Genomic DNA, 26,466 nt, shown 5'->3' on the forward strand with positions numbered 1-26,466 from the left:
CTGCATTAACCAGCACAACGAGGGCTGTACACATCCCCAACACCAGGTGCTGCTCATCTACAGCCTGGGCATGGCCTGGCAGGGTTCCAGATTGTTTTTAAGGGGGTTTTGTTTGTTTGTTTGTTTGTTTGTTTTTATTTTTTTAACTTTTAAAAAGTTTCAGTTCAACTACCAGCCCCTGTACGGCTGCAGGTTCACTCTCAAACTTCACTCTCTTGCATGCCACAGCCCATCCTGTTTCTCACAGGCCCAGCAGGGCTGTGCCAGAGGGAGGGAGCGTGCCCATTGGCATCCAGGGTTATGGTCTCAGCCGTGCAGTCTGAGTCACGGCGTTGGCACAGAGAAATGGATTTGTAAAGGATTCTCAAAACCTGACTGGAAGCTCACACAGCCTTGTACACGTGTATGCAAGCTCTGAGATAAAGTATGCTGATTTAGGAAGGCCATGGAATCGAGATTACGTTGTTGAGAGAGAAATTGAAGTAGAGACAAGTTTCAGAAGATGGCCTTGCAAAATGATCAGATATTTGAAGAATTAGAACTGTGAAAGATGCATTGCAGCAGGACCTCGTGGGGTAAACCAATAGGTGATTAGAAGTGTTAGCAGCATTGTTTGGCAAATCTAATAGGCTGAAAAACATTTTATAAGGTATTATCACCAGGAAATAGGGTGGCTTCTGATAGAATGGCGTTGAGTTTTACATCTCTTATGTCTCACTCTTCTACGAGACTGATAAAGGAGTAAAATCTTTAAAAATACCTCTCAGTTGCCCCTTCTCTGTAGAGCTGGGATTTTCCAACACATCACCCTCATGTCTCCCACAGCCAGCACCTGGGCTTTAGTGCCTGATGCCCTTGAGAGGAAAGTTAGTATCTTTACAAACAATTCCATGGGTGAAGGTATGGTGTTAACGGCTTTGAAATGGGTCTTAATGTCTCTGCTGCAGAAGGTTTGTTGCAGAGCCCAGACAGCTTGGCTCCTGAAGCAGACAAGGGTGTGCACGAACCTGAATTTCCCAACTTCGGGGTAAGATGACAGGTTCAAAGAGGGATACGTGGTAGGTGGTTCGGGTAGGCTTTACCTTCCTTGCACCTCAGCCAATGGGTACAGGAAGAGGGCAAAATGTGGCTGGGACTTTAGGATTAAAGGTGGCTGTACCCTCCAAAACCTTCCCAGTAGTCTCTCCCTTTTTTCAAATAAAGTCACAGGACTCCTCTGTCTCCTTTTTGGACATAAATCTCTGGCGTTTGTGGATTTTCCTGATTTTTCCTGACACCCTGAAGGACTATTTTCCCTAGACCTAGTTAAATACTATTAAGCACTAAATCAGGCATTTCTCACCAGTAGTGATCCTCACCCACGATAGACTGGGCAGCCTTCAGGCTGCGAGAAACTTCTTAATCCGATTTTTCTGCTACCTCCGCCCCATTCCCCCAGTTGGTTAACATTCATCACTTTATTCTTGGTGCAATGGCCACGTATTTCCATCCCTCAGGGACTGGATACCCTCAAGAGATGAGCTGCAGGAGAGGCACAGCCCAGTGCTGATGTCCCAGCACCCAGCCATCCCGGGAAGGGGCCTCCCGCCGCCTTCATCCCTTTCCTACGAGGCGCAGCCGGGAGAGGCTGAGAGGCTAAAGAGGCACCTCCCCACACCCAAACGCACCCCCAATTTCCCCGTCCCTTTCCCGAAGGACCTCCACGTCTTTCCCGATGGCGCGTCCCCGCCGTGCTCGCTGCAGCGCCTCTGCGAGCGGCCCGCGGCGATGGGAGCCCCTGCCCAGGGAGGCACCGCCGGGCCCGCATCCCGAGCCAGGGGAAGCGGCTGCCGGCCGGGCCAGATGGAGCCGGGCTCCGCGGGGCTGCGGTCTCAGCATCCCCGAACCACGGGGACAGCCCGGGGACAGCCCCCGCGCCAGAGCCCCGGCCCGCCCGGGGACCCGTGCCCGCTCCGGAGCGCTGTTTCCAGGGCATCCTTCCCCGTGCCCGCTCCGGAGCGCTGTTTCCAGGGCATCCTTCCCCGTGCCCGCTCCGGAGCTATGTTTCAAGGTGAATCTCTCCCTGTCCCGCTCCGGAGCGGTGTTTCCTGATTAATCTCTCCCTGTCCCGCTCCGGAGCTATGTTTCAAGGTGAATCTCTCCCTGTCCCGCTCCGGAGCGCTGTTTCCAGGGCATCCTTCCCCGTGCCCGCTCCGGAGCGCTGTTTCCAGGGCATCCTTCCCCGTGCCGCTCCGGAGCTATGTTTCAAGGGCATCCTTCCCCGTGCCCGCTCCGGAGCTATGTTTCAAGGTGAATCTCTCCCTGTCCCGCTCCGGAGCGGTGTTTCCTGATGAATCTCTCCCTGTCCCGCTCCGGAGCTATGTTTCAAGGTGAATCTCTCCCTGTCCCGCTCCGGAGCGCTGTTCCCAGGTGAATCTCTCCCTGTCCCGCTCCGGAGCGCTGTTTCCAGGGCATCCTTCCCCGTGCCCGCTCCGGAGCTATGTTTCAAGGTGAATCTCTCCCTGTCCCGCTCCGGAGCGCTGTTCCCAGGTGAATCTCTCCCTGTCCCGCTCCGGAGCGCTGTTTCCAGTGCATCCTTCCCCGTGCCCGCTCCGGAGCGCTGTTTCCAGTGCATCCTTCCCCGTGCCCGCTCCGGAGCGCTGTTTCAAGGTGAATCTCTCCCTGTCCCGCTCCGGAGCGCTGTTCCCAGGTGAATCTCTCCCTGTCCCGCTCCGGAGCGCTGTTCCCAGGTGAATCTCTCCCTGTCCCGCTCCGGAGCTATGTTTCCAGGGGATGCAGCCTGCAGCAGGCTGGGAGATATGCCTGGGGCTATAGCCCCCGCATGAGCTGAACCCTCATGGCTTTACTATCGAGTAAACCCCCATGGCCAGAGCTAGGAGGGGAGAACTGCGAGTAATCTTACGGCTCAGCAGGAGCTGGAACGCCGGGCGGTGCGGGGTCGGTCTGGGCTGCCATCGAGTCGGGACACTGTGATGGTCTGGTTGGCGGAAGGGTTACCCGGCGCCGTGGTCTCTTGGGCTCTTATAGGGTTCTTCTTGCTGAAAACATTTCTGTTAATCATTTCTACTGTCAAACAAAAAGATGTTCTCGTGAGAACTCGCTGCAGTCTTAGATAAAGGCAAGGCCATTCAGTTGGTGCAATCGCCTGTGCTGAGTGGGAGCTGACAAGAGACTTCTCACTACATTTTCTACATATTCGAGCTACAATTCATCCTGAGGCCCAGGGATGTGTGCAGGATGGAGACCGGGCTGTACCTGCACTGTAGCACACACCTGAACCTGCCGAGCCAGGACAGCTGCCCTGTGCAATGCTGACTCCTAAGTCTTCACTAGGCTGCTTGGAAATGCCTGTATAATGTGCTTATGCATTCTATTGTCATTTACGTGCATTCAAAAACAGAGTTTAGCTGCTTTTGGTGTATTCTTCAACAAGATACCCAGAGATTAGTATGTTTTCTTTATTTCTGCAATTATTACTACTAGGATTTTCTCTCTAGAAACATTTGTGTGCCAAGCATTGTAATTTTAACACATTGGACTTGAAAATAAATTAATGCCTAGTTAAATACCAGCTAAATGAATATTTTGTGCTGTCATAATATTTTTATTAGTTGGAACTACAGCAGTTAGCAAAAACATTCATGAGTTTGCCAGTGAAAATATGTTGACTGGGTTCTGCTTTCATTTCTGTGAGGGAGAGTAAACATTATTACCATGGATCTGTGAGAAGTTTATTTTGCTATGGCTCTTACTGGAACATTAATCTTTAAGCTTGCCTTTGTTAGGAGAAAGCAGAAAATATGTGAACTTCTAAAGAGCACTTCATTCATGACCACTTTTCATGAATCTTCATGTGTCTGAGATGACCTGTGATTCTAATGGTCTCTTTAGCTAATTCTCAGTCAGAAAGTGCTTCAATTAAAATAAGAGAAATCACTATTGTCCTGTATACACATGTCATATGAAGCCCTTCTAATTGTTTTTTGTAAGGCACCTTTATGTGAGTAGCTGACTGGGGAAAAATGCAAATTTTGCATTTTTCAATTCTTGTACCATTTTGCAGGACTTTTTTCTTGGAAGCAGACAATGTACTAATTTTTTAACCTCCTGGTGTGAAGGGACTGGAGAATATTTTACTTTATGAATAGAATGGTTTGTTTTGGGATTGGCGTATTTGCCAAATAAAATATTAATGTAACACCCTTTGTGTGGCTTGTGTGCTAGCTTTTCAAAATGAAATCTGGATAGCTCCCCATTTCTTTGGGATTGTCTGGACAAAAGCAAATACCTAAACAAGCTCAGAATTTAGAAACAGGATAAAAGACATATGAAAAGTATAACTGGACCAACCAACTGCTGAGAGAAGCCAATATAGTTTCCCCAGAAATGAGGAATCCTGTGAATAACATTTAAGGATTAACTGAGTCTTGCAGCCACTCTGTAAACCACCCATTGTGACTCAACCATGTGGAGAGCAAAATAGTAGTTGGAATGGATTTGTTCTTAGATATGGAGCAAGGCCTGTTTGCTCAGGGAGAAGAGCACAGAGATTTTCAGTGTGCACATCAAGGTGGTGCATAGCAAGAATGCAAGCCAAATGCATGCAATATAACAGTAACCTATTTTTTTTATTCTTGGGTGTAATACCTTTTCATTCTCTTTCTCTAATTTGTGTGGTTAAAGCTTACTTCTCACCTGGAACACGCTGAAATAGAGATGGCATCATTTATCATTGCCCTGAGAAGCATAGTGACAGTTCTATTCTGTTACCTCATTTTCAGACCACAGTTGTGTCACTTCCCATTTAATTGTCACTGCCTGTGGCAGCCTAGATTAGTTCTGCCAGAGAAATTTACAGTATTAGGGGTCACGACACTGCTCCCTTTGCAGGCACCCTCTTCCCTTGTCACCTGCACTGCCCCAGACAAATGGTCATCAGTGAAGAGAAGCCTGGCTCCAGTTAGGTCAAGCACAGAGCCACCTCAGCATCTGGCTGGTAATTGAGCTTTGGGAAGTGATAAGCTTTCAGGATAGAAAATTTGCTTTTCCCCATATAGGTTTATATTTCTGTATGTGTTTCCCCCTCCCTCCCCTCCTCTCTAGCATCCTTGCGACGGCCAGCGTCACTTCATCTGTGTATTTCCTGCTGTCCTGAGCACTTACAGGTGCTGTTCCCACAGCAATGCTTTCTCTGAACTATTAATAAAGGAGTCCAGACTTTTCTAAGATGATTTCAATACTTTTTTGGCAGAGCAGAGGCATGTGAGGAGAGCAGTGTTGCTTGAGGGGGCTGTGGAAGCAGAGGTGCCCTCAGGGGGGAAGCAAGCCTGGAGCTGGGGTGATCCTCATGCAGTTTGTGCCTCTCCTGTGGGTCCTGGGTAAGGGGCTGAGCAGCAGCCCCAGGCATTGCATGTGGGGAGCCAGGTGCATCCAGGGAATCTCACCAGGAGGCACAGCTCCAGGGAAGGGCTCAGACCCACCAGGGACACAGCCAGAGCTTCCACAGGGCTCCCAGGCAGACCGTGTTGGAGGTCCCAGTGAGGGTCCACCAGGGAATTCCAGCCTGGCAGTGCCTGTCAGAAATGTCTTTATTTTCAGCTTTTTGTATATCTCCAGTGCTTTGCACCTCTTATCCATCTCCTGATGCTCTACTTATGCTCATTGTGTAGAAGATTGCCTCTGGGCTGCCTTCTGGATTTGGGCAACAAGTTTTAGCTGAGACCAATCCATAGTGCAATGCTGGGTGTATTTTGATGCGGGGGCTGCTGCCAAAAGTTGTTAGGAGCCACCCTTCAAATGGGTTTACTGCCCTGCAAAGTTTCAACACACTATCAATGCAGAAGGGAGCTGGTAGTTTAGATGTGGTCAGAGATGTCCCTTGTTCCTCTGCTCAAGGGCCAAGATTTGAATCATCTACACTCTGGAAGAAATAGCATGTAAGTGAATATTGTGGAAATTCTAAAGCAGGTGCTTCAAGCACCTTGTGTCTGCAGATCATTTTTGGGTATCCATTTTAGCCAGCTGGGCTCAGCAATGTCCCTATGTTGATGTGGCCAGGCAGCCCAGGGTAGCCTAAAACAACCATCTTTGTGTCTCTCTTTCCAGGCCTGTATGTTGGCAGTGGTTCTGATACTAATAACTTTTGATAGGTAAAACAAATAATATTTGGGCACATTTAGCTTAATAGTTCTCTTAATGTCATCTTGTCATAGAGCTAAACTTGTTTGTTGATAAATAAAACTGTAAGAACTGAGACAGAGAATTCTACTGTGAACTGCATTGTTTTTCTGTCATTTCTTCAGGGGCTTATGATGCACAAATGTAGTGCTTATTATATATTAGCTTATCTCCTGCTTTTCTATCACATGTGCCTTGCCATTGAGAATTTCATTCAGTACATGATTTCTATGTAGTGTTTTAAAAATCTAAAATTTTGTTATTTTACACGGCTTCTTACTGCAACAGAGAACACCATGCTCTTGGTGGTATCTGTGATGTGTGACACCATGGGTTATATACAGGTCATTCTATGTATGGATACTTACCAAACTCTGGCTGTAGTTTTTCCATAAGAAGTTGCAGTCTAAACCAGGGGTTTTAGTAGCATTGTGACTATAAACTAGATTTACTTTAAATACATTTGATTAAACAATTTATACATTTAATTTTCTATGTGGTTCTTTTTTTTTTTTCTTTTTTCTGTTCTGTGCTATCCATTTTTATGGTGTGCTAAGATCACTTTAATCTCAGGATCTCAAAATGCTTTCCATGTTTCACAGGTAAGCAAGTGGTGGTGAAAAGTCATGCTGTGATTTGTAGTTCTGGAAATCAAGCTTGAGCATTCTGTGTAAGGACTGCAACCAAGACAATATTTTATTTTTCTGTGCGACTTTATTTTGACTGTACAGAAGTGGTAAGCTTATTTAAAGTTGCTCTGAGGACTTAATGAAATGAGTGCAAATGCTATTATCTGCAGAGATCATAAGGATATTCTGTAGTGACTGTAGTTTTCTTGCAGGATCTTTGTAGGCCACATTCTTCTTTCCTTTTGACAAATTAATTTTTGACAAATTTATTCTTTCCTGTGTGGGGTCACCTCTTGTACTCCACAAAACAAAATTTTTCCTGGCATGTTACCAAGTTTTGCATGGTTTGATGGCTCTGCATGTTTTCCCATCAAACATATCTGTTTGCCAACATGTGTCTCTGGATAAATACAATGCTTGCACCTGAAAAAGCAGCACTGGCTGATGTGGAATTCAGACCAAACTGAACAAAAGTTGCTAGCAAGGGGAAAGTGCTGCTACACTGCTAAGTAGATACATAGAAGTATATTTTAAAATCTAAAACTTGAATGATCTGTTCTCCCTACCTGGAAGCTGATCCTTCTCCCCTGACCTTGATTTCTTACAGCAGTGGTAGTTTAAATACTACATAATGGAGAAATAGCTTGGGATATGAGACTTCTGCACATGTCATGTGCAACTCAAATCTCATTCTTGTAGAACAGAATAGCCCCAGAAATAATCCCTTGTGGATAAAAATTGAGTAAGAGGTATAACTAGTGGTGTTTTTTAACACATGTAGATGCAGAGTTTGCTCAGGAGGCATACTGATCAAGAGAGCTTTGCAGCTGGAGACGAATTCAGATATCACTTTACTTCTTCAGAACAATGGGCTTAGAAAATCTCATGGTTTAACTGTCAGTTATTGGAAACACCTGGTGGCTTACTTATATGGATGGGCTGTAAATCACTTGAGGCATCTTTGTCTTTAGCACAGATGTCCCATTAGAAAAATTGTGTACTCCCACACACAGAATGAAAAAAAACAGACCAGAAAACCCTACCACATTTTAAGGCTCTTATTCTAAAAAAAAATATTTTTATGTCTGACAAATCATAATTCCAACAGCACAAGACAGGCTGAAAGGAAAATTGCACTTAGCACCTTCATAAAAATATTCAGAATTACAGAATAATTTGGATAAGATGGCACCTTAAAATTCATCTTGTTCCAACCTCCTGCCATGGTCAGGGTCACCTTTTTGCTAGACCACACATCTCAGAGCCCCATCCCACCTGGCCTTGGACACTTCCAGAGATGACACAGCCACAGCTGCTGTGGGCAGCCTGTGCCAGGGCCTCACCCCCCTCACCGAGAAGAATTTCCTCCTTATATCTAATCTAAACCTAGTGTTGTAGGAGTGCCTTACCAATTCCCATGTGAATAGCAGCAGAGGGACAGGGATTGTAATTCTGACATGGTGAGGGCTGAGTATTGCCTGCCTTAAGCTTCTGACCAGTTTGATTTACAGGAAAAGGCAAATGTTTCTCTGGTGTTTGTAGGAAATGCATTTGGAGGTGTAGCATTTTAAGATGAGTTCTGCTTAGGCTGATCTGTAAATAGTATTGAAGTGAAAGAGAGAATGTTGCAAATTAAATTTATTTATCATAAAGCTTTGCAGTAATCAACAAAGTAAACAATTTTTCCTTTTCTGAGCAAGTGTGGCCAGTATGCATCACCCATCAAAATGCTGCACATAAAGAAAAGCACACTTTGTCTTCTGGCCTCTTGCTTTCTGACTATATAACTTCTCTCTCTGTCTCTCACTCTGGCAGAAGAAGAAACTCTTCTGCAATGTTTTTTTCGTCAGTCTCTTTTGATGATTCATTTCCCTATAATTTAACTCTGCTGGTGCATCAGATGTTGTACTTGATTCAAGTTTTTGGAACATGAATTCTTTTTCTAGTTGCAATGATGGTATCAGGATCAGTTTCTCCTTTGTCATATAATTTCTCTGAAAAGGTCAGCATGACCCTATCTTCGGGGCAGAATTCATAAAATTATAAATATGTTTGTCTAGTTTTAAAATCAAAATCTTGTGTGACAGAAGAAGCATGACCTTAACTATCACCTTGTTGGGATCTGAAAATGGGGGCTTATGTAAGTATGAATAATAAGGGCATTAACTTTGAAAAATCCACATTTAGAAAACCTCTTTCAAGTTACAAACAACTTTTGCATTTGTTTATAATTTTTGGAAAATATTCTCCACTAAATACAGAATGCCTGTGAATTTACTGGTGGCAAAATGAAAGACTGAGTCAGGAATGTAAGTCAGCACGGTTGTTCTGGCTGCAGGCCACCTTAGTTTACAAAGTCAAGAAACAGATTTCTGCTTTTAAATTATCTGTAATTTTCCTTCCTTTTCAATATATGATTTAAAAAAAAAATACAAGTGTGTTAAATAGCACATCTTTTGCAATCTGGTTCTGAGAGTGCTTAACTTATTTAGGTATTACTCTTTAAAATTACCACAAAAAAGCAGGGGAAACTGTCCCTTGGTCTTTTCACATCCACAAACAAGCCTTTCTCCTCAAAAGTACTTTGACAAATAAATATGATATTTCATATCCTCCGGTATTTACTGTTGGACATTTGCTATGTTGACACAGCAAACAGTGTTCTTTTCAGTGTAGAGAATAATAAGAGAATTGTGTGGCTTAAAGCAAAAGCAAAACACTTGTTGACTTTGTTGGGCACCCTAAGGCCCTTGCTTAATAATCACATTTTTTAGAGGAAGAAGAATTTGCATTTTATGAAAGTTTAATCACAGGTTAATTTAGAAATATGATTTACCACAGCATACATTCACAGAAGTATTTTTGAAATAGTTTGTTATAAAATAAGCATATAGCATATTGTATAGCAATAAGCTGTTTAGCCAGACAGTACTGTTGATAAATGAAATATCCTGATACTATTTCTGAACATTTGAAAAGTATTAAAAAAAACTATATAAATCCAATGGTTGTTTATTGTTGACTGTATGGCTTGGAGGCTTACAATTCCAGGTGTATCTCTGGTGAAAAAAGGTTACTCAAAGGTAACTGAAGATCAGAAATAATAATAAATTATATTGTCAGTATAATAATACATTCATTTTCTTACTGTCCTGCAGCCCATTTGGTGCCTGGTTCCTGCTCCAACTCAGGCAGGAAAGAGTATATATTGCAGTGAGGAACTGCAATAATTGATTTACTGCAAAAGTAATTTATTGCAGTGAGGGACTGCAGACTATCAGAGGGATGGGCTGCAGTGATGCTGATGCATCATGTAGATTTTTCATTTTTTCTTGGGATAGAAAGAGGAAGCAGCACCTGCTAAAGTAGGAACAAGTCCAGAGAACAAGGGAATCAGAGGGATGGAGCACTTTTCCTGCGAGGAAAGGCTGAGAGAATTGGGATTGCTCAGCCTGGAGAAGGCTTTGGAGTGACCTAAATGCAGCCTTCCAGTATCTGAAGGGAGCCTACAGGAAGGATGGAGAGAGGATCTTGACAGGGGCCTGGGGTGACAGGACAGGAGGAATGGCTTCACACTGACAGAGAGTGAATTTAGACTGGGTATTAGGAATAAATTCTTTGCTGTGAGGGTGAGCAGGCCCTGGCACAGGGTATCCAGAGGAGCTCTGGCTGCCCCTGGATCCCTGGAAGTATCCAAGGCCAGGTTGGATAGGTTTTGGAGCAGCCTGGGATAGTGGAAGCTCTCCCTGACATTGCAGGGGTGGAACTGGATGATCTTTAAGGTCTCTTCCAATCCAAAGCATTGTATGATTCTATAAAGTAGAATTTGTTATCATCAAGGAAGTGTTGAAGCAAAATGTCCTCAATTTTTTGTTTATCTTAGCTTTTCTTTGTGATCTCTTCCCATGGGCTAAAAAAGCCCTAAGCTCTCATTTTTAAAGAAGCCCTGTAAAGTTCCTACTAACTGCAATCATGTAGAGAGAAATCCATATCGGGGCTAAAATTCAGCTGGACCTGCTGGTGTTTAGGTAGGGTTAGTAAGAAGGCAGATGTGTATTTGTGTGGATGTTATCCATGTTGGTTGCTTAACTTAGAACTAGAGAAAACTGGGGAAATAAACCTGACTGTTGGAAAAATGCATTCCCCAGGAATAACAGAAACATAAAGTCAATTAAGTTTGAAAAGACCTTCAAAGCCATTGAGTCCAGCTGTTAACCCAGCACTAAACTGGGTTACATGACACATCTTTTAAACACTTCAAGGATGCTGGCTCAACCACTTCCCTGGGCAGCCTGGCTCCATGCTTCATAACCCTTTTGGTGAAGAAAACTTTCCCAATGCCCAATCTTAGCCTCCCTTGAGGCAACTTGATGCAATTTCCTTTAGTCCTATCACTTGCTAATGGGGAGAGCTGGTTTGAGGGCTAGATAATGCTGGTTGTATTACTGATAGATTTGTTTGGGGATTGTATTAACTCCCTGTAAGGCTGCTCAGTTCCAGAATCTTGTTGTGAATAGCATTTTCTTGACTTTTCCAGAAAATTCATTCAGTTAACGAGCTATAGAAATAATTTTAGAGGTGTTCTCAATCCTTGCATGTCTATGAGTGTTGAAATGCACATGTGAGTATGGAAGAAACTATTTATATTCAGAGGTGTCAGCAAAAGATATCAAAGATATATTTGTTGCCTGAATGAAAGATATTTTGTGTGCTTAAAAAAAGGAAAGTCGAGTAACTGATATAAAATTAAAATTACACTGCCAGGTGTCACGCATCTCACCTGACATAAAAGGGTGTTTGATGCAAATTTGTGATCTCAGTGGCACTTCAAGAGATTCTGAGGAGGTTTCTGGCAATAAATTAAGAAACTGCCAGTTTGACTTTTACACAGTGAGAGAAAAGCCTGGCTCATGAGAAAGGTGTTTCCTCCTTGCAATGTCCGTGCCCTTAGGCTGGGGCATCCTTTGCATGTGCTGAAAAAGCACAAAAGAAATGTACCTCAGGATTGTGACAATGGCACCTTGCTGCCCAGCTTGTGGAGCTCCTCTAATGCCTAGAGGAGACAGCAGGGTGGATTTATTTCTTTAGAAGTTCTCTGTGCATTTTGCCTTTCCTTGAGCATGACCACCTCCTTTCAAGGGCAAACAAACTTGGCCGTCTTCCTGACTCCCAGCTGCTTTTATTCCTAAGTTTTCTTTGAAAGAGAGATGAGCAGCTGGAGCACTGAGCTTGGACATTGCTGCTCTGCTGGAGAGAGGGGTCAGGGTGTGGGAGGAGGGAAGAACTCTCTGGGGCTGCAGCTCTTCCTCAGTCAGTTCTCAGCCTTCTGTCAGGTGCAGCCTGGAGCAAGGGTGAGTGTGGGTGGCCATCAGTACCCCATGGCTTGCCACTGAGGAGCTGGTGGTGTGGAGGTAGAAGGGGGGAAGGGGTCAGTTTTGGGAATGGGGAGGTGAGAAGGGCTCTGGGTTCCCACCAGAAATTACTTTTCCTGTTCTTCTCATGCCACAGGCTCAGAGCAATCATTCCCTGTCCAGTTCAGGCTAAGGCTTACTTGTGGAAATTGATGCTGTTCTGTGCTTCACTAGAAAACTGGTGTTTTTCCTTTCCTTTGAGTTATATTTCAGCTGTGTAATTGTACTCAAGTGTGCAGCCAGTCTGGCCATGTGTGCTTTCTTTTGATTCCTTGGGCAGTAGCAGCTGCTGGCTGCAGAATGCAAGTGCAGGTGGCCCTGATTTACAGATTTCAGGTGACGTGTTTGTGCTGAGAAGCAGCATTGCAGGACAGTGGCCATGGGTCTCCAGAAGGGTTTGGGGGCAAGAGGCTGCAGGGCCAGTGTAGGAATGTGCTCTCTGTTCATAGAGTAACTGAATTATTCTTTGTCTGCTTAAAAAGACAAAAAAGCCCAAAAGTTTATCTCCCAATTTAGGACAAAAACACCTCATAGCACCTTTTAGACTTCACCTCAGACCTGAGGCTGTCCAATTAGACAGAGGTCAAGAAGTCCCACCTAGGTAATTCACTAGAAAAAGAAAAGAACAAAAAAAAATAATAATAATTTTGTGGTGTATTTTAGCAGGAGCAAAATCCTCTTGCCCCTAACTCAGTTTTTCTCTGTAAGAACTTTATTATTTTATCTTTTATTAAATCTTTTTCTGTTTCCAACACTACTTCAAAAACCATCCTACTAATTGTATGCCATTCAGAGTATCTGGGCTATTTTGGGTGCGGTAAGTTCTCTGAGCTCATAAGACCTAGCTCAAAAAGAAACTTATCAGACAAGGAGAGCAGGGCTCATGCCAGCAGGAGAAGGCTCTCTCATTTATTGCATATTTGGCATAGCATAGACAAGTGCAATGGGAGTGTTCTGCAGCTGCAGCCTTTAATGCATTGAAAAGTAAAGGCATTATATAGAAAGTGGGTGGAAACAGGAGAGGTGTAAAGAGGGTGTTAGTGACTGACACAAGCAGGTGCAGTAAAAGCTTAGAGAATCATGATGGGTGATCTTGAGTGATATATCCTTAGAGAAAACATCCCTGCTTTATCCTATGTTGTGCACTTGGGCTTTGTTGGGACTGGCTTTGTATTCAAACATTGCCTGATACATGATGTGTATGACTTTTTGAAAAGTCTGAAGACTTATGTGGATTTCACTATCAAACTTGCTGTTTTGCAAAGAATTCCACTGTGCTCTGACAACCCAAGCTGGTAGTGATAGCAGAACATGTCACCCAAAGAAAATGCCTTTATAGGCATATTCACACCACCATTGTAACTTTTATTTCTACATTCTTGCCTGGTTACAGCCACAGTGAAATAGTTAACAGTGTTTATTTATGAGCAGTGTTTAATAGCTTTGAGAGTGAAACACCATGGAAAACGATGGGGCAGGTACAGAATTTCTTTAGGTCTTCAGCTTATCTTTTTCAGTTTGAAACACCAGACATTTTTCAAACAGATGTTTCAGAGAGAGATTGTGAGGTACAGAGTGGCACCCAGCATGTAAAGTACCAAGATCACAGTCTGTGGCAACTCATTTGGTGGATATTTTGATTCAAGTGATCAGATATTATGCAAACTTTGAGGGGAAAAAAGAGATTTTATGGGATAGGGAAGACACAAGAAAAGCTGATGCCACAGAGATTTATGCTAGTTCTCTAGTTCTTTCATTCAAACTCGAGTCTTACTTGGTGAGTGAACATGCACTGGATGCAGATGTCTGGATTGAAAAACATTGTTCAGATTAGTTTTGATTAGAACTGCAGTTCATGTTATTAGAATGTGATGGATGTATTTGTATGAGGAGGAAGTTCACAGTTGTGTTCAGTTTTGTCCTCTCAGCAATTTATAACCTGAGCATTACTCACCTACCCAATCTCCAGTCCCTTTCAGGATGTATAAATAAATATAGTGTAATCTACAAGCAGTGAAATTTATGGTCATTGGTTGATGTCGCTCATGTCTCCTTCTTGTCATGATGAATAGAGGGTAAAGAAAGCAATTTCTTAAAATATGCACAGTCTTGATTGTTTCTGTAAATATTTAGCAGCAGTAGGCTAAATCCTGCAGCATTTACTCAAACTTGTTACGCAATATGATGATTAAGTGAAGAAAATGAGATTTTCACCTCTAGAATGAAACTAGTTCCTGTGTAGAAAACCTGTCCAAAGCATATGCTCTTCTTTGAGTCCTGAGAGTCAGACAGAAGTGTTATTTCTGGTCTGGTGAGTCTCTGAGATGCATTTTGGTCTCAAAATTGCAAAAGTTAGCTCTACCACCTATGAACATCCCTTTACCTTCGCTGTTCTGTTTCCTCTCACATTTCTGGCATATTTTCTAGGCTGCTGATTAGGTGCCTCTTGAGTTATGTCATCCTCCGTTTTTTCCTCCTTTACCTGCAAAGCCAGTGATCACAATATTAATAAAAAATTATGTTTCTTACCTCACTCTTCTCCATCTCCCAAAGCAGGTAATAAGATGTGTCCTGATTTAAAACTTTTTTGATTTTTTTTTTGCACTCATCACAGAGAATTTTAACAAAAACAAGTTGTCAGAAAGATAAAAAATAAATTTTAATATTAGTTCTGGCAGGGCTATTATAAATAATAAAATGGTGGGTTAGTCAGCTGAGGCCCAGCAGAAACTGGGAGCTTCAGTGGGTTTTCCCACAAATGAAATGCAAGGAGGGAATTCCTATTTACCTGAAGAATTTTGTGCTGTGCTGTTTACCCATGTGCATGCACACACTTATACACAGAGTGTGAAGGAAATGACCTGAGTGCCAAGGCTCTTTTGCTGCTGCTGTGCTGCAGAACTCTCACAAATGTCAGATTTGCTTTTATTAGTGATGCAAGTGATATGAAATAACTCTCTTTTGGGGTTTTAAATTGATTCAAGTTATTTCCTGTTTTACAAGTATTTCTTATTCTAGCCAGGTTTTGTAGAAAGAAGCGTTTGGAAAATGCTCTGGGGCATGTGGTGGGATTCTTGGAGCTGCCCTGTGCAGGTCCAGAAGTTGGACTTCAGTGATCCTTGTAGGGCCCTTCCAACTCAGGATAGCCCATGATTCTGTGATTTGTACTGCATGGCTTGACAGTGATCTTAACATAATCATTACTTTTCTGAGAAATCACACCAGAAATATGTGCCTTCCAGTTTGTTCAAGGAATTAGGAAATACCTGCCTGAACATGAGGTAGAATGCTTTTGAAGAAGAGTACAAATTCCTTAAGGTTGAAAACTCTGATACATATCTGAAAGTCTCTGTGACTTTTGGCCACGACATTTATTTTTTTTTAGCAACGAAAATGTATTCACCCTCTTCTTCAAAATTGTGGTTTTGGCCTCAGTGTTGGAAAACTCTTTTGTGCCATGTTGCCTTATGTGGTCACTAGATGAATCTGTGTTGTTTGTGCACAGCTGCTTGAGTTGTACATTTAAGTCATGCTGTTTTTGTGACTGAGACTCTGTATGAAGCTGTGTCTGTGTGTGGATTTGGAAAACATTCTGCTATCTTTTCCCCAGCTGCTTTTACTCTCTGTGCTCTGCTGTTTCCAAAGCAATGTTTAGTTCACTGATTCTCTCCTCCCTTCAAACTTTCCCAAAACAAGAAGGGTAGAGGAAAGAACAGAGGAAAAGACAGGCTGGAAATTAATAGTGCCTTAAAAAAGAGGAGATTTGCCTGTTATAGGACCAACAGACCAAGCATCACTTCCTAGAGGCAGCCTGTAACCTCCAGATGTGTGGAGGAAGGCATTTGAAGTTCAAGTTCTACTGTGTTGTGCTCTGCAGGGAGAGGGGAAACCCTCCTGGTGGGAGAGATCCTTCTGGAAAAGCTGTTGGGAAGTTCTGTAGCAGAGCCCCTAGTTAGGGTGATCTGTGGGCTTGTCTTTGCTGAGGATTCCAGGGTAGAAAAGGATGATGATGAAATTAGGGATGTGCCAGAAGATAACAGGGAGGGCCCCTGTGCTTAGGTCAGCATCCCATAAGGGACAGGAAAGTCCAGTAAAATATTGTGTTTGCTGGACTGAGGCCTGAACTCATGCATGCCATTCTGGGGACACAGTGATGTCCTTTTTGTTCTGAAAAAGCCCTTTCTTAGCTGTCTTCCAGAGTACAGCTGCCTTTCACACACAGCGGCTGCTCCAGCTCAAGGTGATCCATGGGAAGATGTGCAAGGAGAGGGTTAGGTTGGATACCAAGAGGTTTTCCATCCAGAGGATGGCTGGGCACTGAACAGGCTCCCCAGGGACATGGTGACAGCCCCAAGCCTGCCAGAGCTCAAGGAGCACTTAGACAATGCTTTCAAGCACAGGGTGGGATTCTTGTTCTCTGCACAGCCAGGAGCAGGACTTTGGTGATTCTCGTGGGACCCTGCCAACTCAGGATGTTCTATGATTCTTTGATGCTTAGGGTGTAGCTGATAGAAATCATCCTGCAGAGTCATTCATTCATCTCCACTGCTAATTGCTTAATGAAAAAAGTGGGGGGAAAGTTGGGGTATAAATGAGTTCTGTTCACAGCTGTGAGTGGTCATTCACAGAACTTATATTTGCTAAGATGTGGAGTGAAGAGGAATAATACTAGGGTGAAACAGAGGGTGTTTGTGTTTACAGAACTGGCACTGAATTGCTCAAAAACCACGTGTGGGTTGTGCCAGCTAGGGACTTGCTGGATTAAGAGTTGATGATAGTCCTTTCCAACCTAAATGTTTCTAATATCACCGTGGTCATCCTGAAATCAGAAGCAGTACTTGGAGTCAGTGAGGTAATCTTTTCTCTGAAGGTCTTCTTGACCATCCGTTGCTGTCTAAGGCTGCTTCAGATTTGTATTTTCTCTGAGACAAAGAATATTCTGTCCCACAATCTTGGTTTTCCCTCTCTCCTTCCTTGTATCATAGCAAACAGACAATTTAGTAATAAAAAATATAGCTGCCAGTGGCTCACTGATCATGGACAAAGTATTCATGTATTTTGCAACCTTAACATGATTTATCCCCTCCTCCTTTTTTATGACCCCTTTCTTCCTTCTTTCTGTAAAATAAACAAATAGACAAATTACAAAAAGTCATTTTCTCTGTTATATGGCTGGTTTGACATGCAGCACAGTATTTAAGATGAATGGTGTTTTAAAATGCCCCATATTCTGAGAGCTAAGCAGCTCAGCTTCATCAGTGCTGGACTGACAATCAAACATAGGCTGCTGAAATTTTAACACAATTCCCCCAGTGGAAACAAGTCCACTTTGACTCCTTCCAAAGGGGCTGCTTAATGAATAAGGGCTGATTCTGTTTGAAAAAACTGATCTGCCTCTGTTGAGAGCATAAATAATAATAAGCACGTTCTGGATTTAAGCTATTTTAATCCTGTTGAGGAGCACTTCATTTAAAATTGATTCTAACTATTTAAATTCACTTGTGTAATCATTTATTGCAAGTCCAATTATTTTGATACATCCCAGTATATTAATCCCTTTTGAAAAGCAAAATAATAAATGTCACTAGCTGTTCTGCAGCACATCTCAGGCTACCTGTGCTATAATGATTTACATTAAGGATATTGTAAAAGAACCTATAAGAAGCAGTTTCACTTTCTCTAATGCAGGATCAAAAAGAGTCTTTTAAAGTGGAGAGGAAAAAAGTATTATAATAGTGGCAGATCTAAGATTCTTAATTTGAATAATTAAACCTATTTTGTATTTTTAAAAGGATTTCTAGGAAATTGTGAGTTTATGGCATGATTGTTACTTAAGTCAGCCCTATTGTTAGGATTAAAATGCATTTGAATTTGTTCTTTTTATTCAGATGTTTTAGCATTCAAGGAGACAATTTTTTGCACAATGAACAGCAATTTTAACTATTGTTTTATAATCACTATCTTGTTCTTTAGTGAGCTTTTGATGACATGACTTTTAGCATTCATGATACCTAGTATGAGACTTTTTTTGTTATAATTTTGATTTTAAGGTAGGTTTTTAGTTAGAGAGAAAATTCTTAACTGAATCTCATAAAGGATAAATAGTTTTCATAGCAATTGTAGCTGGAAACCAATTTGTCTAATTTCAGGGAAACTAGAGAATCCAGATTTGTGTTCCTAAACTAAAGCTTAGTTTAAATGGTGGAGTTCAGGTTCTGGAGCCTTACACAGCTCCACAAAAATACTTTGTTTTTCAGTGTGGGATTTTTTTCTGAGTGTGGGAAAACAGACAACAGGAAAAGAGAGTAGGATGATTGGGACAGAAGCTGTCACATCCCATAAAAGGATTCAGGTTCATGTGACTTCAGCCCTTGTTCTGTGTAGAGCAGGGAGATGTGTCATTCCTAAGCACAGCTTTTTGCTCCTTGTGCTGCAGAAGAAATGCAGAGCTGTCCCTTTTCTGTGTGAGAAGCAGCTCACACAACCAAATTACCCACTGGGAACCAGGAGCCCACCACGCCCGTCAAACTGTGTTTGGAAATGAGCCAGCATAAATCTAGAGGCTTGAAATGGCAGCTGCTGAAGATATTCAGTAGTGCATTACAGGAAAAGGATTTTATTCAGGGTATCAATATATTATCGTTCAAATAGTGAAAGCCATTCAGTAAAATCCAGACTTTCTAATAACTAATCCCATTAAATTAAAGCTTCCCAATAAATGGAAGTTTTGTCAGCCTAGTGTTTAAAACTCTCATCAAGAGACATATTTACTTGAAAAATAGCTAATTTATTTAATAGAAATTGAAACTATTAATTCCAAATTTGCTGTTTGGTAAAATATATTTTATGTTTCATTAATATTGTGTGCTTTCTTAGTTTTAGCCCAAACTTTTACAAGTGAAATCAATTTCTTTGCTCAACTCTATTCATCATGAGAAAATATAAATCCTGTCTTTTATGAAGCTGTCATAGTTCCTAAGAAATATTAGACCCTAGGGCCCACTACTCCATTTAAAACATTCTTCATGTTCCTACAATCTTTTTTTTTAACAATCTTTTTGCTTGTTTGATGACTTTTACTCTTCCCCTTCTCATTCAGTGAAATTCAATATTATGTCTTTATTCTGTTTTTTTTGAAACACAACTTCATATAACATGCTAAAAAGCAGAGGTTTAGTATTTTTAAAAAATTAATATAGCCACATTTATCACATTGTCTGTATTCTTAATTTTCCTCTCTTGTATTTTTTGTTTGCTGGCATGTTCTCTGAAAGATGTATGGAGTCCAGATGAATTGAAAAAGAACCCAAGCTATGTAAGGCTGGATTCTCAAGTAATATTTACATCCCTGAAGCTGAGAAATACATCCTGGAATTTAAAAAATGCAGAAGCATTTTTTTCCTTAAATATTCTGAAAATTCTGGTTATGCTGTTTGTAGAGCTGATGAAGTAGTGCTTAAATGTTTATTATTCATTAATTAATTATTAAATAATTTTATTTTAATTTTTTTTTCAGTCAATTTTTTTCCTGGCTCATTTGCTCAGGATTGTGCCTATATCCAGGCTTACTGTGGCTGGATCCTTCTTCTCTGATAGGCCCAAGTGCAGCAAGAGCAGGAGAAAGAGGAGCAGAGCTATGTTCCCAAGGGTATTTGGGGGAGGGAAAACAAGTCTCAATGAAGGAAGTTTCTCAAGATGCTCTGGCTGATGAATTAACTAAGGTAGCTCAGAGTAAAAGGTGATTTGATGTAGAGTCTGAGGTGTTGGTGGTGTGGGGGTTTTTTACCAAATTTTCCCCTTTGATTTTAGTTTGAACAGTTGATACCAAATGCAGATGAGATTGCTGTCACCTAACTCTAGTTATCTAAAAGTTAAGTGCTCGTTTTCAGCTAATTGTCTAGACACTCTGTATCATCAATGAAGAAACAGAGGCACTTCAGCAGTGATTAATCCCATCCTAAAATAGATGTCTAAGCTGGGGTGAATTGGAAGAAGCTGTCTTCCTCTACCAAACAGCAGGAGAGCACTGACAGCTGGTTAGACACAGAGGAGCAGAAGACAGGTGAGATGGCCCCCCTCTTCTCTCTCTCTGTGGTTTCACTGAATTTAGGATAGCAGTTCCATCTTTCAGTGTTTGTAGAATAGTTTGACCACATGAAACAGATGCTGGTATCAAATCCATCAGATTCAGGAGTGCAGAAGGCAGAAATTAATGTTCCCAGTTGCACTGGTTGTATGCAGGGGCAGCCTGTGCTTTGCTGGGGTTTGCCAAAAGGCAGCTGAAAACACAAAAACTGGTGTATAAAACCTTGCTCATATTCCAAGTTTGGATCAGCTAGGAATCAGCATCCACCCACAGAGAAAGCTCCACTTGGTTGCTCCTCTGCACAGAGAGTAGCACAGTGACACTTCACAGCTCTCCTCTCACTTTATTTGTTTTCTGAAACATAAATATTCTATCTGAAACACAAATTAAGCACACAGTGTGTGTGCAACATAACTCAAAAGTAACTGGGATGGAAAGCATTACAAGCTGGCAGAAATATTACACAAGTTTAATACCATATAAATGGTTTTCTCAATAAAATTCAGAATTTGTATCATTAATTAGAGCATTAATGAAGGTTGAAGCTTTTATCAATAAACAGAATAATTAGTATAACTTTTACAGTAAGAATTTTGTGCAGTAATTTTTATACCCATGTGTTTTTTCTTGTAATGAAGTGAATATGCCATTTAACATGAAATTTAGCAAAAATGTTTCTATTTGGAGGTATATTTTATAACAGAAACAAACCAACTGAAAGCAGTTATTAAACTTTCATTTGCCTCTCCAAAACTAGGGTTATACTGAATGTTTTTCATAATTGGACAATAATGGTTTTTCAGATTACAGTGAGTCCTTCACTGAGAAAGTGTGGGCAAACCAGCCATTTCTGTGATACAGGATGTCACCTCTAGGAAAATTTGCTTAACAATTTAAAGGATTTTAAGGGTTTTTAAGCCTGCACTGATCTTGAGCTGAGATAGGAGAAAATAACACTGTCAGATTCTCATTAAGGTCTGCCCATCTGTGAAATATTTTACCTGCATTTTGGTAGCAATGTAAGTATGCCAGTGGAAGAAATGACTGAGTTTCTATGAAGCATTTTGGTTCTTGAACTACTCATTGTTTTTTTCTTTTCCCTTTGTTACTTTAGTTCAAGGAAAAGAATACCCAAGGACGAGAGTTTCTGCTAGATTGTTATCAGACCTTTGTCTTATTCCTATTTAAAAATGCTTATTATGCTTACATTTTTCCAATGCCATCTTTACATAAGAACTGCAAATTCTTAAAGTAGGCACAGAAGTCTGTGCTGTAGGACCAGGTTTCCTCGCTTGCTGTATGTTATAGTGGAAACAGGCCAGTCAGTAAACTGCATAATTCTATGATCATGGTACACAATGCAGCACCTTTTCTCATCTAGCTGTTCCTGCAGCTGTACAAAACAAAATGCTGTACACGTTTCACAACCAGAAGATTCTTGTTTTACTTTCATTAGAACATAACTTCTGCTAGCATTCTGATACTTGTTGTTCTTTAATTAAGGTGATTTCTTTCTCTTACCAAACTGTGACTATAAAGACATACACATCATGGGTTATTTTTTCATCCTTTTAATAATAATAACAATTATTTAAAAAACCCTTGTTGCAATTACTTTTTCATTTATTATCATGGTGGATTTTTACAAAGGAATTTACCAAGCAGATTTCTGGAGCTCTTGGTGGAGTTGAAAGAGTAGCCTATGCATGTCCTTGTACATGCACAGTGGAATGGTGAACATAAATCACATACCCACCCACACACACACACAGAGAACAAGGCACTGCTAAGACTGTACAAGTAATAAACGACCAGGAGGTTGTTGATACACTAAAAACTGAGCTTCTCAAGAGCCACCTCAATGCCCTAGAGCCGTGCATGGTTTTGGGGCTGTGTGTCCCTCTTGCCATAGGTGTTGGAGCCCACGTTGGTGGGTGGGTAAAGGGCCCCCAGGCTGCTGCTGGAGCGCACCAGGAAGTCGGCCAGGCGCTGTGTCACACACGTGGCCGTGTTGCATTTCCTCTTCTCCAGCTGGTGGCTGCCAAGGTGGAGCAGAGAGAGCCAAGGTTAAGCCAAGCGATGAGCAATCAAGTGTGGCACGTCTCATCGACATTTGAGCTCTGCTGATGTGGGAGTTCTTTTAATGTGTGCACAAATACGGGAACGTTAGAATCCTCCCACCACCTACTTTGTGCCTGAAAAAAATCCTTGTGCTGGGTGCTATTATCAGTTTTAATGATGGGGGTTATTCAAATGCAGAGACCTGAACAGTCATATGTCGTTTTTATTGATATACTGCACAGCAGTTTATGACACCCAGAAAACCTGTAATGATAGTGTAAGTAAGACACTAAGTGAAAGCAATGACTAAATGTTTAACTTTCAGCCAAACTTCTAAATCTATTTAGAGCTCTTGCTGATATCATGAGGATTACTAACATAGTGATGATTGCTAACACTTATTTAGTTCTTGTGTTTCTACAGAATCGTATCCTGCCGTCACTGAAGTGACTGGTAATATTCCAGCCCCAAACTGGGCTAAACCCAAAGGTTTTCTCCCATCTGCACCACATCCCATGAGAGGTAGCAGGCATTGCCAGCTTCTGCCAACCTCAGTACCACTTAGGATGGTCTTTAGCTCTGTCTCTCTACCACTTAGCTCTGGCTGAACTGCCACATCTTTTTTGGAACACCAGCAATTTGGAAGTTCTGTTGTGGTGAGAGAGAATCCCTTGCTGAGTGATACTTTAAAAAGAGTGTCCAAGGAGGAATCCGTATCTAAAAGTAACATTTTATGATCTGAACCAACAGACCATTTGCAGAACTCCATGTAAAGTTTATGTAGCATGAGGGTTTTTTCTTAATCATAATAAAATTGTTCGAGAGAGCTTGGGTTTTCAAATTTGTTCCTTAGACTGCTGTGTTGTCCCTTCAGACAGAAATACCTGCTTGCTGAGATTGCCTACTGAGTTACTGCTTATTTTCTTGGACTTCTTTATGCTGATATGGCATGAGTTAGACACCAGGTTGTGGCTAAAATTTACTGTGAAGAGCAACAATATCCCAGTTTCAAACTCTGAGCAGTTATAAACATGTTCCTTTGCTTATTGATTATTAAATCTATCATCTAAAATATCATATAACCTTTTGAAGTTATTTGTGTTGATCTGAGAATCCAAGTGGAATAGCAGCTGTGAAAGGAATGTATGTATTATATTGGCTCTCCATTAGTAGATATGCAGCAATTTTTAAGCAATTAATATTTTAAATGTGTAATTGCATTAAAAGAAAATTGTTGGACATGGCTTTACATAACCTCTCATTGACTTTCATGGGTATTTCTATTGGGTTTAATGAAGCCTTTAACATACAAGGTTCAAAGAGCAGCTGGTTCTCACAGAGATCCTGCTTTGTTTGTGTGGATAGAATTCTCTTTTCCATTAAAGCTACAAAATCAAGTGTAAAACTCCAGCCCTTACAGGAAGCTGCTGGGTTTCTACCTCACGTCCAGCTTGGCTGAACCCACCACCCCTTTTAGCTTTAAATGAAATTTTGCAGTCAGGAGTCAGTTCACCCAGTGAGATGTGGTTCTAGGCCCCAGAAAAGCAGGTAAGTCATACCACACTCATCAAGGTGATGCCTTGTGTTTGAATATTACAGTTATTTTTGGTGGGGGGTGGGGGGGTGTTTGTATTTTTTTTTAAGTGATAGCTGTAAAAATGCTAGAACTTTGCCTCTTATAAAAATACTTTGGAAGGTACAAAAATTGTTATGTAATAGTATTTGTAAAATATATATTCAAAGAGAGTAACAGGCAACTATATATACATATGTATTTACTGAATTCATCTGTAACAGAATTGTCATTGAAAGAAATTCACTCAAATGCCTGACAAAACTAGATGAACTTGAAGGTCTCTTCCAATCCTGATGATTCTGTGAAAAATAGAATCATTTAGTGCTGCTTATTTTTTTAGTATAAATTGCAAATAAATCTTGAAATGTTTTTTATTTAAAAAGTTGCCTGAAATTGAATTTATAAATTTATAAATGAGAACATGTTTCAGACAAGTGAAATCTCTATCAGAACCAATTTCTTCTTTTACTTCTTCCCATGATTAAACTAATATTTAATTCTGTGACTAAAAAAATTACTTAATTACTGACTGAAAACATTTATACTATAAAATAATTCCATTCTAGCAGAGAATGCTAGTATTATTAAGAAGAGTATGTTTTTGGTTTTTTTTTCTTTTTCAGGCTTCGAAATCTGACAATTTTTTTAAAAAGGTAGGCAGAAAATACACCTTTCTTCTCACGGTAATGTACTATTTACAGCCTCTTTAATTTATTAAAGTGTTATAATTGTATTTGCAACTTTGTCCCTGGATTTTACTTTCTACCCTGAATGCTTTGATCCTTATGTTACAGAAAAGCTGATCTTTATGCTTACTGTATTTAGTAGGAGGATATTTTAATCTCTTTTTTTTGAGAAAAACAGCTGAAGCCTCTCAAGCAGCAGGATATCACTGGAACAAAGTTTGCTTCATTGCTCAATCTGCTATGGCTGGAAGAAACAAGGAAAATCAATACCTTTTTGTCTTTGCTGCTGGGTGTTCTGGCATTTCCTCACTAAGTGCTGAGAGTGAATTCTGTGACATTACAGGCAACATCCATCCTTGTCTCTTGGAAGTACCATCAGATAGATCATCAGCCACAGACAGTAATCTTTGAATAACAATAAAACAGTGAACTTGAATAACTCTATTTTTGTAATATTTGAGACATGAAAAGCAAAAGCAACTCGTGCAATAATCTGAATACCTTTTTCCCTAAAGAGAAATAAACATGATTATTTGTTACTCACCTCTCAATAGGTGTAGCTTCCAAACAGCTCAGAGTGACAGAAAATGCAATGAAGAAAACTGACAGCTTTATGTTGCACATCTTTCCTTCCAAACTTTCTGAAAAGAACAATTATTCAAAACTGAAAGCTAACCCAAGTACTCTTCAGCACATCCTGTTATTGATGCCCATTCTGTCCTAAATCAAGAGCAGCTAGTCTTTTTCACAAGCTGGAATGAGAAAAATGATCCCCTCAAGTTTAGTGACACAACTCAGTTTCAGAAATACAGCTCTCAGGAATAAATGCTCATTTTCCATCCAGTAGTTTCAATCCTATCCCTTACCTCAGGTTTGCATTTCCTGACACATCCCAGTCTCAAATTCCGGTCCCCAGTGCAGTTTACTTTAAAGTTGTCTATGTTTTTCCCTGAAAAATGCTTGTGATTAATAATATTGTGCTTTTTAAAGCACATCTGTTGTACTGCAGGTAAAGTAAGATAAAAGGGAAATTATTTACCTTGTTGTGGCCACGGATCTAACTGGAGAAGCCAGCAAGCCCTCTTGGTTAGCAAGAAGTGTGCATGCAGCAATTCTAGCTCTGGAGTATCCTTTTTGCTCTTCCTTTCTGGCTCTTATATATCCTTGACACCTTTCTCAGCTCTGACATCAGGCAGCACAGAGAGACTGTCGTTAGTTCCAGTCCCTATAGACAGAAAGTGCCCCAGAGAGGAGCAGAGGCAGGTGGGTCATTATTGCACTAGAGCATCAGGAAATATTCACCTGGTGTGTGCAGAATGCCCTGCTGAAGGTGCTGCAATAGCATCCTGCGCATCAGAAATGTAGCCTCAATTTTGCAGCTCTGATGAGCTGCTGAGGTAATATTCCCTGTGGGTGTTTTCGAGGGCAAAATAAGGTAACAAAAGTTACAGAGCAAATGAAACTCCTGGCCACTGGTTATTGAAATACAGGAAGGCATATCTCAGGAAAGATGGAAGATTTAAAATTGTGGAGGTTTGCTGCAGAGTATAGATCAGGAAGAAAAGGTGTCTGAAGGGAGAAAAGCTGTATGATGAATAAAAAAAGAGTGAAAGTTGTTTAAATTGACAGCTAGAGTTCTCATTCAGGGTAACATGGTAGAAATCATGTACATTTTTCAGTCAAGTCTAAATGTGAATGAAAATTCTGTCACTATGAATGTAAAATCTCATGTTTTACTAGCACAGGTGGATTCTTTGTCATGCGTGAAAATTGAGTCAATTAATACTTTTCAGAAGACAAAGACTAGGATTAAAAAGGCAGGAAATGTCAGATTAGTTTT

General features: G+C 41.1%; 2 protein-coding genes across 4 annotated transcripts in view; one reads left to right on the plus strand and one right to left on the minus strand.

Moving 5' to 3' along the window:
* The first annotated feature begins 12,084 nt into the window (after positions 1 to 12,084).
* The window catches only part of LOC110482605 (solute carrier organic anion transporter family member 1A2), a 44,150-nt gene continuing 29,768 nt past the window's right edge, over positions 12,085 to 26,466 (plus strand). Inside the window, exons 1-2 of the mRNA XM_021551963.3 lie at positions 12,085 to 12,157; positions 24,564 to 24,593. The gene's annotated coding sequence lies outside the window, so the exon portion shown is untranslated. The remainder of the gene's footprint in view (positions 12,158 to 24,563; positions 24,594 to 26,466) is intronic.
* Positions 20,627 to 26,062, minus strand: IAPP (islet amyloid polypeptide). Of its 3 annotated transcripts, none has more exons than XM_021551971.3 (5): positions 25,929 to 26,062; positions 25,666 to 25,808; positions 25,171 to 25,267; positions 24,897 to 25,031; positions 20,627 to 22,341 (listed from the first exon to the last, which is right to left on the minus strand). In XM_021551971.3, exons 3-5 carry the CDS (start codon positions 25,248 to 25,250, stop codon positions 22,170 to 22,172), a joined length of 387 nt encoding a protein of 128 aa, XP_021407646.1. In that variant the 5' UTR covers positions 25,251 to 25,267; positions 25,666 to 25,808; positions 25,929 to 26,062; the 3' UTR covers positions 20,627 to 22,169. The 3 variants fall into 3 exon arrangements, with proteins under 3 accessions (XP_021407646.1, XP_085425587.1, XP_021407645.1); XM_085569461.1 differs by adding an exon at positions 25,493 to 25,575 and having other exon boundaries at positions 25,666 to 26,002; XM_021551970.3 differs by having other exon boundaries at positions 25,666 to 26,001.

This window comes from Lonchura striata, chromosome 1A (genome assembly GCF_050655825.1).
Source record: "Lonchura striata isolate lonStrDom1 chromosome 1A, ASM5065582v1, whole genome shotgun sequence".
NCBI lineage: Eukaryota > Metazoa > Chordata > Aves > Passeriformes > Estrildidae > Lonchura > Lonchura striata.